The sequence below is a fragment of the Sceloporus undulatus genome, chromosome 5 (assembly GCF_019175285.1).
Source record: "Sceloporus undulatus isolate JIND9_A2432 ecotype Alabama chromosome 5, SceUnd_v1.1, whole genome shotgun sequence".
NCBI lineage: Eukaryota > Metazoa > Chordata > Lepidosauria > Squamata > Phrynosomatidae > Sceloporus > Sceloporus undulatus.
The window spans coordinates 32,798,531-32,812,243 of NC_056526.1; the positions used below are offsets into that span (position 1 = coordinate 32,798,531).

The 13,713-nt window shown below is 39.4% G+C and overlaps 1 protein-coding gene across 1 annotated transcript in view; it reads right to left on the bottom strand.

The window, feature by feature from the left end:
- Positions 1-13,713, bottom strand: part of MYH9 (myosin heavy chain 9) — a 90,131-nt gene that overhangs the window by 46,974 nt on the left and 29,444 nt on the right. The window contains exons 3-5 of the mRNA XM_042467241.1: positions 12,742-12,898; positions 4,189-4,216; positions 3,456-3,549 (exon numbers count right to left, since the gene is read on the bottom strand). Coding sequence (XP_042323175.1) covers positions 3,456-3,549; positions 4,189-4,216; positions 12,742-12,898 — 279 coding nt within the window. The remainder of the gene's footprint in view (positions 1-3,455; positions 3,550-4,188; positions 4,217-12,741; positions 12,899-13,713) is intronic.

Consider the following 13,713-nt stretch of genomic DNA (forward strand, 5'->3'; position numbering starts at 1 on the left):
TTGTTTTTACAGGTGGTGGTGGTGATATTCCTTCAGGATTTCTGCAAACTACAGGGATTACCAGTTATTTATTAAAATTATGTACAGACTACCTTCTATCACGAAAGATAACCAAGTGATTTACGAGATAAACTGAGTACCAGCAACAGAACATATAACAAGAAATCCCTAGTTCAGTTAAACTGATCCTGAGGGTTGGTGTCTGGGTGTTATCTCCATAAATATATTTCTTTTTAGGATCTGGTGAAACATCTGCAGTTTTAAGTGCCAGTTCTATCACTAAGACAATCATAGCCAATTTAAATGATACCAGATGCAAGATTCCCCATCTAGAAACTGGCAGAGGCTGCATCCTCCACCACCCGATGCCTTGTGATACCAATATTCAGTGGTAGAAGTTTTTAAAAATCCTGTTTCTAGTCAGGAAAAAAAGAGAACAAGTTGTACAGGAAGCATATACCTTATTTAAAAGGAGAATAATGCTTTCTGGAGGCTTCTGGACCCACTGTTCTCCTGTGATACTGTTTACTGTCCATACATGCCTCATTTTAAAGATAAGCAAGGTTTTCCCCTGCTGTCAGTATTCCTCAGCCAAATCTGACATTAAATGGGATATAGTAACTCCCATTTATAATATGGTACTACAGTAACATATGACTGAATACTATAATACCTTATCCTGTACTATTTATCAGATTGATATGTGTGAAATGTTACTTCTTGCCTCATCAATTAAACTATTAAAAGCAGGCATTAGATTTCTTTAAAAACAGTTTTATATCATACAATCAAGGATAGTCCATGTTCAAGCCATGAGATCTCCTTAATGTTTGTTTGTTTCTCCCTGTTTTGAGAGGAAACGGACCCAAGGCTTTATTTCAAGAAAATGTGCTCTTCCTTTTTCTCTAGTTGTAGCTTGCGCTTTACACAGGATCCTTTCCCCCCTCAATGGAATAATATATTTTTTGTGGGTTTTTCAGGCTATGTGGCCATACTCTAGAAGAGTTTGTTACTGACATTTTGCCAGCATCTGTGGCTGGCATCTTCAGAGAATGCTCTGAAAATGCCAGTCACAGATGCTGGTGAAACATCAGGAACACACTCTTCTAGAACATGGCCACATGGCCCGAAAAACCCACAGAAAACTATGGATGCCAACCATGAAAGCCTTCGACTTCACATTATTATTACCTTTTATTTATGAAGCGCTGTAAATTTACACAGCGCTGTACATAAAATCTTTTTAATTAGACGGTTCCCTGCCCTTGGGCTTACAATATTACATTGGAACAATATATTGGTTTAATGTCCATACTTAATTAATCAATCTAACCTCACATATGATACTAGAAATACAACTCTATTCATTAGGCTACAATGTTGGGGTGTGCAAATTTCTTGACCTGTTAGGGTTTCAGAAGAACAATTTTCCCACACATCAACTCCAAAGACCTCCTTCGGGAAAGCATCCAGGAACAGTATCACTCTTGGGTGTCTTCATATACTTGACATCTGCTCCAAAACGTATTTGAGAGGTTTCACTAGCTATTTATGACTGAAGCCAGCTGAAGGGAAGTTCAAAAGGGATACAGGATGCCTTGAGACAATTTTCAAGCTGTCACAGCACTAAACCAAATATATTACCTGCAAACAGGCAGATAAATGCCAACAAGGTAACCACCACACAGATTTTAGACATGCCAAATGCTGGGAATAATGCTACATGAAAATACTATCAACTGTAGCACTAACAGTTACATGAAATAGTTAGAGAACACATAAAGCCTTGATGCAGGTTTCATCCAGTTATCTTGTAGTACGGAACCTGTAGTACAAGGCCTCTGAAGCCCTCGAGGATTTAACACAAATATAGATTCTAGGCATGTATTCTGTGAAAACCAAAATCAGATATTCTAAACATCTGGCCAGAGGAAAGGTTCATGGGAACTTACATGTAACAACTACCCTCATAAAAGCTCAGGAAACATTCTGTGTCAGCTGTAGGTTCTGAGGAGGGACACCTCTTTGCTGACCCCAGTCTCTTAAATATGCCAACAAGATAAACAATTCTAGTTAGGAGTAAGAAGCACAGCTCAGAACCTGGGTACCAATCAACCCCCACCCCAAATATATTGACTTGCAGACTTATCATCTAGGGTGACAGCATTAGAAAAGAATATAAATTCATTCAGACTCCTAAATCTGAAAGTAAGTATTTCTAAGTATATTGGTGTATAAGCCATGGAAAAAGCTGTTGTCTCCCAAGGTTTGGCATACAGAAAACTAAATCTTGGTTTGCTTCCAAAAGCCACTCATTAGAATGTGCGCACACGCACACACACCATGCAGAGATATTTTAAGAACTAACCTACGGACACACAGCATGCCAGTATACTTAAAAATCAAAATGAAGGTTTTATGTAGCAATAGGGATTATACTTGGCATCTGGGTTTCATTATAATGTTTACAAGATAACTAGCATTTCCCCTTGTGTTTAATTCTGGCAACCATGTTACAGGCTGGAACATCCAATCTGTGCAAGGGCCATTTCTTCATGACCTTTCCCAGCGTCCTGTACCCACAGCTAGTAGGCTAGATGGATTGGGAGGCCTGGAAAAAGTCAGCCAGTAACCATGGATACCAGATAGTCTGTACTATTCCAAAGAGGACATCTGTGTCCTGTGCCACTGTGCAAAATGCCTCACTCACTGAACGTGATAAAAAAAGACAGACCTAAAGTGAAAACGGCTAATAGGCTTAGTTTATAAACAAATGTGCTATAGGATAAACTAGAGTCTCCCATCCTGGGATCTGAAAAGAAGGCTATGTGAAATCAAACTGTGAACTGTCTTACACAATAGTTCTAGTGGCAAAAAGTGACATTGGTGGGAGTGAAAAGCTTCTACAAATCACGCAATAGGGCAACACACGCATTCCTGGTGCAGATCGTGCAGTAAACGTGCAGCTCACCTATGAAGTCCCAACTGATGAGTTCGGACATAATCCATCAAAGGTAGAAGGGGGGAAAAATACATGAGACAATATTTCATGGAAACCTTCTCAACACAATAACATAGATCATTAGAGAGTTCTTATGGTTACTATTGTTATCACTAAAGCTGAAGACTTTAGTGATGCAGTGTCTTCATGGCAAAATAAAAATAAAAGCCATAACTACAGGAGGAGAGTTAGTGTAAAAGAAGGTGGTACCTCCCAATCTTGACAAAACTGCCATTTTGATAGATTTCTGCTTATCACAATCTCTCCAAAGTCAGTGGCAAAAAGTTAGCAAAGTCAGGAACATCAATATCATGTGGGCACACAAATGGATTTAGATACCAGTCAAACTGGCAACTAAAGATCAGCCTGACCTAGAGTACACACACAAGGAGTCAATGTGCGTTTTTCAGCTGGAATACCAGAATAAAGTCCCAGTTCAAGCACAGAAACTTACCTGATCTTTTTTGCTCTTGTGTGATGAAGCAACATGAGCCAGATACTGAATGACCTTCTTGGTGTTTTCTGTCTTTCCAGCACCTGATTCACCACTGCAAAAAACAAAACCTATTCAGAATATATCTGAACACACAAATCCTTCTATAAAAGACTTCCGAAAGCTTTGTAACATATTACTCCAAAGTATCTTGCTAGCTTGAGTATGCTGAATAAGCAGAGTGACCAGATGCCATAACCGCAGAGAACAAGGCACCACAAAATGCAGGTTATTCAAGAAAAATATAGGACATTACCAAATAAAGGCTGGAACACTAATATAAACATAAACTCATGCTTCTCAGTCAACCTCAAAATGCAGGACATTTTGAAGTTCCTCCTAGACAGCAGGTTGAAATGAAGGACATGTCTTGGGAAAGGAGGGTGTCTGCTCATCCCATCTATTATTTGTAAGTTTTTTTAAAAAAAAAAATTAGCAAGTTCTCCAACATTTTTACCCAAATGAGATATTTCAGTAGGGGGCCTAATTTTTACCTGGCCTCAATCTTTTTTTTAGTGAGATTAGGCAAACACATCAAAAACTCTGTACATACATCTTTCTAGAACTATTAGCTAATCCCTAAAAGGTTAGGTTTCACAATAAAAGCACTTCTGTTGTTCAGCTACATTTTAGTAATTCTTTTTTAAACTGCCAACAGCTATATAAGCAATGGGCAAGCTATGCAAATACTTACGTGCAGAGAATAGACTGGTCTTCTCGATCTGAAAAAAAGAAGAAGCAAACAAAAGAGGATCAGATTCAGGTTGAAATCAAGTTTTCTTCCTTCCTATTATATTTTTAGTGCAGGCCTAGTCTCACTCCCTTGAGAAAGTCCCCATATGTCACTACACAGTTTTAACCTTAGCTAGCATGTTCTCCCTCTGGTGCAGACTTTTGTTAAAAGAAAACTTGAACAGCCCATGTTGCTTAAATAGTTTTCAAACTACAGTACACAGCAGCCATGCAAAAGCAAAGCTCAACACCTGCCAATGTTTAATATCACCATACATTCTGTATAATTCTTAAATGGTGCAGAAAAGTTTTGAGCATGTAGAAAAGTTCTCCCCAGATTATTTTGTGTAGCAAAATGTATTTATAACTAAGGCTGCTGCCACACTGCTGAATTAATGCAGTATGATACTATTTTAACTATCATAGCTCAATCCTATGGAGTTCTGGAATTTGTACTTTGTTTAGCACCAGAGCTCTGACAGAGAAGGCTAAATTATCTCATAAAACTACCAATCCCAGAATTCCACAACATTGAGCCAGGGCCATTAAAGCAGTGTCTAACTGAATTAATTGTGCAATGTGGATGCAGCCTAAGATGCCCTCTGCAGCCAAATAAAATTAAGCAACACAACTTTAACTACACTTCCAAACCTAACGTCTCAGGTAATCTACAAATGTTTTCATATACAAAGATTCTATTTGGATTTTTGTCACTGCTAAAGGGATAAAAGCAGCTGCATGGCTGATAGTCACGGTTTCTAATTCACCCTTTCATTCACACAGTGCAGTTATGTATGCTATATAAGTGTAGAATTGTTATTAATTTGGCAGATGAGTGACAGGGATAAATCTTCGGACCCCTGACCCATTCAGGAGACCACAAATTAACGTTTTTTACATGGTCAGTGGTTCACACAGACACACGCCGGAAGGCTTCTGCATGACTGGGCGTTTAGGAGGAGGATCAGGGGACTAACTAATGAGTCATTTGCACATTGCCCCAGGAGATGTATTCAGCAGCACAGACAACAGGGTGGTTCTGTATCACGCAGGCAATTCCAGGGAGGTTACTGTGTCTCTGAATAATTATGACACATTTTTATAAAGCTACAGGTGTTTTAAGAATTACTATTGCTCTACACTAATTTTTTTTCATGCATCACTACTATAGGAAAACTAAAGCAATCAAGCAAAGACATAGTTGTGTTAGTTGTTTCAGCATTAAATTAATAAAAATACAGTAATATACCAACCCCAACAGCACCCGTAAAAGGACATTCGCACACACAGGGGACACATATTGAGTATTTATGTCCCTAACTGAATTCCAGCCCATGTTTGCTCCAAGGCATGGACAGGAATCACAAGGTCTTCTAGATGTTGTTGGGCTTCAACTCTCAGCATTCCCTACTATTGCTTAGATTGGTTAGGGTGAACTATAATTTACTAACATTTCAATGGTCATCTTGAGATGTACTTCAGTGGTAATGAAAATCTCATCCCAATACAGTCCGCCCTTCCCTTATATGGGGGTTCCGTTCCAGACCACAACCCCCACGTAAGGGGAATTCCACGTATGCTCGAGTCCCATTTAAATGAATAGGGCTCATGCATGTGGTGGCACAGTGGTGTGCGTGCACCAGAGGCACATGCGCCATTACTCCTTATGGGGCGCGCCATCCCTTTCCTAGCTCGGCTTTCAGATATGCTACAGCGTTTACTACATCTACCACCAGCACCACTGTGGGCCCATGGTATCTACTTGGTTTTGGTTCCAGGACTTCCCATGGATACCAAAATCTGTGGATGCTGACGTCTCATTAAATACAATGGTATAGTAAAATGGTGCCTCTTTTATAAAATGGCAAAATCAAGGTTTGCTTTTGGAATTTATGTACTTTTTATAATTTTAAAGCCATAGATTATTGAATCTCTGAATAAAAAATTCATGGATATAGAAGGCCAACTGTACTATTATTTCTTACCCACTTGTCCCTATAAAAGCTTATTCTAGAAATTGGGTGTTTTTTCTTCTTGTTGTTGTTTTAGCCAATCTCAAAGGTGGTACAAGATTCCCCTATATCTTTTAAAGCATATTTAGGAAAGATTACAAGTAACTGTGCTTTCTCATAGTGACTTGTCTGGTAGATGTCCCACTGAGAAAGGTTTGCAATGGCCTCAGACCCCATAGCCCAAGCATGTGGTCTTTGCTTACAGGAGGAGCTCTCCCTCAAAAGGCAGAAGAGACTGCAGGAAAACCATGACACAGCATCTGACTAATTTGCCTGAAATGCCTGAGGTGGAGAGAGGGATGTAGCTGCTTTATTCTCTACTAAAGTTGACATATATTAGCTGGCAACCAATCAGAGAAACCCCCAAATGCGACAAATACAGTCATTTATTCTCCTCCCACCCCCCACTCTCTATTTGCTGCAGGTTTCTTAGTCACCTCCTCCTTAAGCTCAAAGGAATGCACCTGCAAGTATAGACAAATCACAAGGCAGCATGCAGACGCTGCCATAAAAGGAAATAGTCCCTTTTGGAATACAGGGGGAAAAGAATTTTCCCAGCCCTGAAATGCACTCATCATTGGGATAGTTGGAATTCTTCTGCTTACTGACAACAGAGACGTGCTGCATGGGATCCTGTTTCCTGTTGTTCAACCATTATTAGACTTTCCTTTTCACTCTCCTCCGCCAGTCACATAGTCGGAACCCAATAAATATACCAAAAAAGGCTGCTGCAGTCTAGTGGCCTAAATACCCTAAAGGTACCACAGCCCTTCTGGTCTTAGAAGCTAAGCAACGTTAACCTTGGTTAGTACTTGCATGGGAAACTGTCAGCGAATACCAGGTGCTGTAGGCTATATTTCAGAGGAAGGAACTGGCAAAATTACCTCTGATTATTCCTCGCCTAAGAAAGCCCTATGAAATTCATGGAGTCACCATAAGTCAACAGGCAACTTGAAGGCATACATGCACACTCTAAGACTAAGAAGGAAATACCAGTATTCCAGAGAATGATGTTTTCCTTTCTAACCTAACCTTTGTGTTGTCCCTGATGCTAGGATTACTACTCAGATGAAAAGATTCCAAGTGCTCACTTCAGGTATCTAAATAGACCAAGGGGTTCTTCCCTCAGTTCCATATCTGAGTAGCATTAGCACCAAGAAAGTACTTTAACTTTGTTTGATTAAGGGTTTCAGGTGGGAAAAACATGACTGACTGTTCTGCAAAAAGAAGTAAGACATACAACTGAATGGAATCCATTACCTGTTTTACAATTCCAGAGCTACATCCCAACAGCATTGTTAAAACAAAGTAGCTCAAGCAATTATAATGCATTTCAGCCAGCTACCAGAACAACTGCCTATGAGCCACTAATTCCCTTTAGATTATTTATTAACAGGGCTGGTCTCCATCATGCAGGAACTCAAGAAGCCAAGATTTTATTGCAAGTATGCGGGGGGAGGGGGCATATCTGTTACAACAATATATACACAGACCATTAGAGTAACATGTTTATAATGGCATAAGCTTTCATTTGCTGGATCTCATCTAATAAGATGCAGAATTCAGGAGCATCAAATGTAAACTGCCTCATCCAGCAAGATGCACAACAGTTTTTAACCTGGAATCTCCCAGTATAAAAACATCAGAATGCTATTGTCACAGAGTTGGAAGAGACCACAGGGTCTAGTCAAAAACTTAGTAAAATTCAGTGTTATCACAATACTCTTCAGCATATAGGATTGTGGTGTTCTGATACTAGATGAATAATGAAAACTGTGGCACAAGAAACCTTGACTTTAATCTAGGTAGGAAAATGGTGGGAGTGGGGGGTGGAAAACGACAATGTAACATGCAGCTTAGTGCTTCACAAGGCAGTCAAAGAACACCCAAACAGGCCTTTATCGCCCACTTCCTCTGCATGAGCAACTCTGAGTTGAGTCTGCTTAGCGCCATAAAAGGAGAATATAGCATTCACACAATGGTGACATCATCTCTCCAGCCAAGAGGAAGTGGAGCAAAAGAGGCAAAGGTTTCAGCCCTGCTTATAGCTGATTCATCAACACAGAGATTTGACTACAGCTAAATGGCAAAGAGTTGCCTTCTAATCACAGAAAAATGTAACTTTTATCTTCCTTAATGCACTTAACTTTAAACATCCTTTACGTTTATCCACATTTATTACATTTATGCAATAAGACCAAGGCACTGGCAAAACAGGATAAAAACAAGGAGTGAGACTGAAGGAACCCAAATTGTTATACTCTCTTCACCTATTTTCCCCAGCGTATGTACACAGTCATCCCTTGATAACCTTTTTCCATATTAACACTATATTGGGAAAAGCCTCAGGAGGTACTTTGCCTGCACATGCTTCTTGAAATTTTTTTTTATATGGGACAAGAAAAAGAAGCCTGGCACACTGGCATTTTATCCTTGGCAGTGCCTGTAGCTGGGTGATGTTAAGAGGGTTAGAACACTGTCAGGTTAAACATCTGGTCAATAAGAGTATCTTTAGTGCTGCTTTAATTCAACTATATAACACTGTTGAGACAAGAGGTCTGGGGGTACCAAATAGTCCCAAGGTGTTTAATGAAAGCTGCTCAATTAGTTGCAAACAATTTAATGAAGCAAGATGTCTGAGTGGTACAGACGTCATGCAGTGGATAGTACAATATATGCCTACATCTGTTTTTGCCAAATCAAGCTCACCACTACCATATGAGATTTCTTTTTCACATCTCCCATTATGCTAACTAGAGACAGACTATTTAGAACAAGACCAAACCAAAAGAAAATTTAACAGAAGAAATTGTTCCATTTCCCACTAAAATTATTTATACTGAAAAGCAATTCTACTTACAATAAAGTCATTTACAAACCACGATATCATTCCTTCCTGTGTGCATCATAGCAAAACTGTTATATTCTGTGGGTTTCATTTAGTATGAGAACACAGCTGTTGATCATGAGACATGACAACTCAGAACACTAGAACTCCATTTTTACCAGAAGGCATTCTACTTCTGTCTAGACCAGCATCTGGCCAAAATTGACTTTTATCGTTTATCTTTAAATCTGGACAAATGTAAAATGAACAAAAGTGTCCTGCTACCTTAAACTGACCGCTTGCTTTTATTTTTAAAAGTGAAGATTTAATTATCATCGGTAACCACAATGGATTGCCTGTATCATCTGATGCTGGTTCATTTTTGTACCTTCCCTTACAGAACATGAGTCAAAACACTAACTACAGTAACTTATGTACATCTTGTCACATTCAATGGATTTATATTATTGCAGACTCATTTCACAACTGCATATGTTTTCCTTATAAAAATTTGTTGGGTTCTTGTAATTTCTGTATGGTTAAAATGGCAAAAACTGAAATGTTCATGGGTTGTTGATTCTGTCTCCTAGACGAAACCAAAAGGGTAGGGAAGACTGAAGCCAAATAATTGCACACACACACATTAAACACAGTTATGGCATCTGGAAAAATTGGACATATGTTGACAATCTGCATGGAAGACAACATGAGGCAGACAAAGACTTTGACAATTTATGTGTACATGCTATGAATAGTGACAGTTAAAATTATGTCACAATTTAAGATCGACTAACTTGTATTATGCAGACACACACAGAGCCACTCTGAATAGGAAGTCTGCAAAACAAATATGTTTCTCCAACTGTGATAATAGGAAAGTCTTTCTCAAGTCCTTCCCATTACTATGGCGTTTCCCCAAGATAAAAGGTTAAATGTGGGAGGAGGTACTGTTACATTTTAATGAGGGACCATCACAGAGGTGAGGAGATAGCATCTGTCCAATAAGATGGGCAATTGGAAGAAGTAAGAACCTTCAAGATAATTCTGATCCGAGGTTATAAACAGCTGCACAAGGACCAGAGGAACTGTTTTTTTAAAACAAAGAAACATCTGGAACAGGGGCTCAATGGGAGGATTCTCGTGGAGCTGGACCATGGAGTCCAGGCTCTCAGCTAGTCCCATGAACATCAAGAACTACAAATCCCATATGTTCTGTGAATAGCATTAGGGAATGCTGCGTTAGGATATTTTGATTCTTTTCTTGATTTGGCTGGAATGACCAACTGTGTTTGTAACTTGTAATCTCTAAATGTGTCTGGAGAAAAGGCATTCCTCATGTAGGAGATATCCTTTTGTTATGAAAATTCCTTACTCAGAATAAAAACCCATCTTTCATGTGCCTTTGTTTGGTTTCATCTCCTTACCAGGGAATGGAAAGTCTCTGTAGTATCAGGAATAGAAAGTAACGCCAGGTAACTTCCTACTGAGTTATTAGGAAAAAGAAGGAGGTCAATTCAGTAGGTGGAGGCAGCTTACTTTGTTTAAGGTAGTCTCAATGAGCCCCACCTAGCTGAGGGGGACACAGAGATCCATCACACCAAATCAAATAGTTCAACAAACTGGTAAAAAGCTAAGGCTTCCTGTAATCAGGCTTTGCGGTATTTATTAAGTTGTTCAATAATCTACTATACACTGGGATTAGGAGTGAAGGACCCCTGTGAATGTGGAAAAAACAGAAATAAAAAAAAAACATTATTCTTTTTACCTGAAAGAAGACCTTTCTAGGAATCTCCAGGGCCTCCAATGCAACTCTATGGTCAACATCTGCCATGCTAGAGGATTTACAAATGCCTAGTGAAGTGTTTTCTCTAGGAATTTGTAGATCCTCCAGGGCAACTCTATGGTCAACTTCTGGCAGAGCTGTACTGGATGACCTAAAGCTTCCCAGAGAGAACATATTAATCATATCTGTAAAAGTCAAAGCCGCAAATGTGGAGGCCTACTGTATAATTCAGATTTGTTTATGCTCATTAGAAAGGATTCACACTCCGTAAGAAAGCAGAGCAAAGTAAGATGAAAAGGATTTTAAAGGGGAAAACACTAAGAAATGTTTCCACTACGCAGGGCAAACTGGTCTGATTATCAAACAGTGAATCATTTCACTTCTGTATGAAGTATGAGGAGAAATGCTAGTCAGCTTATGTAGAAAGTCATGAGTCCTGGCAGGCCTCCTATAAAACCAAGACCCATGAAGAAAAACTCCCTTTGTGAGAAAGAGTTCAGAACAATAGATTAGCATAAACAAACCTGATTCAAACAGATACAGACTGCTACTCCAAGCAGGCCAGGCTAGACTTGACTAACAAATGGTACATTCCTGGCCCCAGCCTATGAAATATGTCAACATCATACTTTCCCTCTTCCTCATTCCCTCTCCCAAACAGATTAACACTTAACAGATATGGCAGGACAAATCTTCAGCCTTCCTAATCCCAGAGTCATGAGGCTCCAAAGAGACCTGAAGAGCTACCCACTCAACCCATATGCAGAACTCTTCATGCAAAACTATAACACCTCTCCCTAATCAGGCACTACAAAGTAGACAGTTTTGGTTGTATGGTTCAAAGAATATTATAGCATAGATTCTGCTTGCACATTATTCAAGGTTATTCAAGGGCTTGTGGATGATATTGTAGCTTTACTATTGTGTATTATGTACACACTGGAGCAGGAATGAAGGCTCTTAAGCAATTATTGACTGATTATTTCCTTCTCATATATGCACATACAAGCATACGGAGGAGGCCTTGATGCCTAAGCATTTCACTCTAAGAAAAAGAGACAACTTCCATATGTGGTGCGCCAACAGCAAAGATCCCAGTAAAGTCAAAATTCAAACACACTACCAAAACCTTTATGCCACACCCCCACCCCACCCCCTGGTAAATCTAGCATGTGGCAAGGAGTTTTTTTGTTAATGAAGAATTATACAGACTGTCAAGAGAGATGCCAGCTCCAGAACAATGTAGTAGAACATCTGTTACTACAGTTAGGCAATTTTCGTCTGAGTGTAAATCATACAGTCCCTGCCCCTACTACTGCACAAGCTGCCAATTAGGATGCCCTCTACCAAATGCTGGAATCTAACCAATTAACATGTAAGTCTTTCTGCTCTTTCAGCCCAAAGAAATAAGTGCACCCCATGCAGAGAATGGGTCAAAATCAATGGCTTGCCAGTGCACGTTGTGTATTTTGCCAAAAAAACAAAGAAGTGCTCAAAACCATGAAAGATTTCCCGCCTGTTAGGCTCTGAATGGAGTCTGGAGTACAACAGCTAATCCTGAACGCCTCTGGTTTTTGCAGAACCCATGGTCTTTCATCTCTGTGCTCAATGCAGATTCCTCCCATACCACTGGCTGCAGTAGCAAGCCTCCCCCACGGATTAAGAAGAACTCGAAGCAAAGAAAGAATGCTGCTTTCTAGAGACCAGAAGATTGACTGGGATCAAATGCTACAATACAGCAAAACCCCACCCCAATGTGAAGCCTTCTTGTGCTCTTTGTGTGAACCTCTGTTGACCCCTGAAAAGGAATAGTAATACCTTTGCAAGATTAATCTTCTCAACTGCAATGTAGCAATTATCTCAGCCGGAAATGATTTTTTAAAGTGTACCTACCTTGCATCATACTCCTGTAGGCTGTGTCTGTAATGGCATAGATGTGAGGGGGCATCTCATGTCTCTTTTTGCCCTTATACATCTCCACAATTTCTTCTGAGTAGATGGGCAAGTTCTTGTAGGGATTTATGACGACACAGAACAGGCCTGAGTAGGTCTGCAAAATGGATTTCATGAAGAATTAATAAGCATGCATTTTCTTTACTGTTTGACAAGAAGATATACCCTAAAAGGAACCCTGGAGCATCTAACAGATCAATAAAAAGAAGGATTTTCCCAGCCCCAGGCTTACATCTAAGTAAACCTAACCCAAGACAAAAGAGAATGGAGAGGGAAAGAAATCTCCCCATAATCTTTCTTTTACCTCATAATATATAAAGTGGTATCCGGCAGAAATTTCAGAAGATTTAGCTTCGGGAAACATTTATTTGGACTGCCATAATTGCCCTTCATTACCAGATAGTTAAACTGGTAATTAAATCTGCTATTTGCTGTATGAATATGGCTTTTTTCACTTTTTGACCACTGAAATATGCATAAGTTATGTGTTCTGTTTAGTGATGTTAAGTCATGTATGTTACAAAATTTAAATTAATGCACACCTAAATAAACAAACAAATAACTACCATTTGGCATTCCAGGAAACACAGCATGTTTAGGCAACATGGAAAGTTTAACATGCTTTAAACCATACACATTGACAAGGCAGAACTATCCAGGGGGTGTTTCTCACACATAAAACCTGGGCTGAAAGTTTTAAAATAAGTTCTGTGGCATGTAAACTAGCATACAAGTTTGCACATGCTTAATTAGAATAATTTATTTACTTGGACAGAAAGTAAGCAAGGAGCCAGAGATGAGCCATTGCAAAGAGCTACCAGGTTAAGACATGCTGCTGGCCAGCATAGTTTCGGACTTCTATCTGATTTGGAGTTATTGCCTCTCACCACCACCCCACATAAATTATAAATC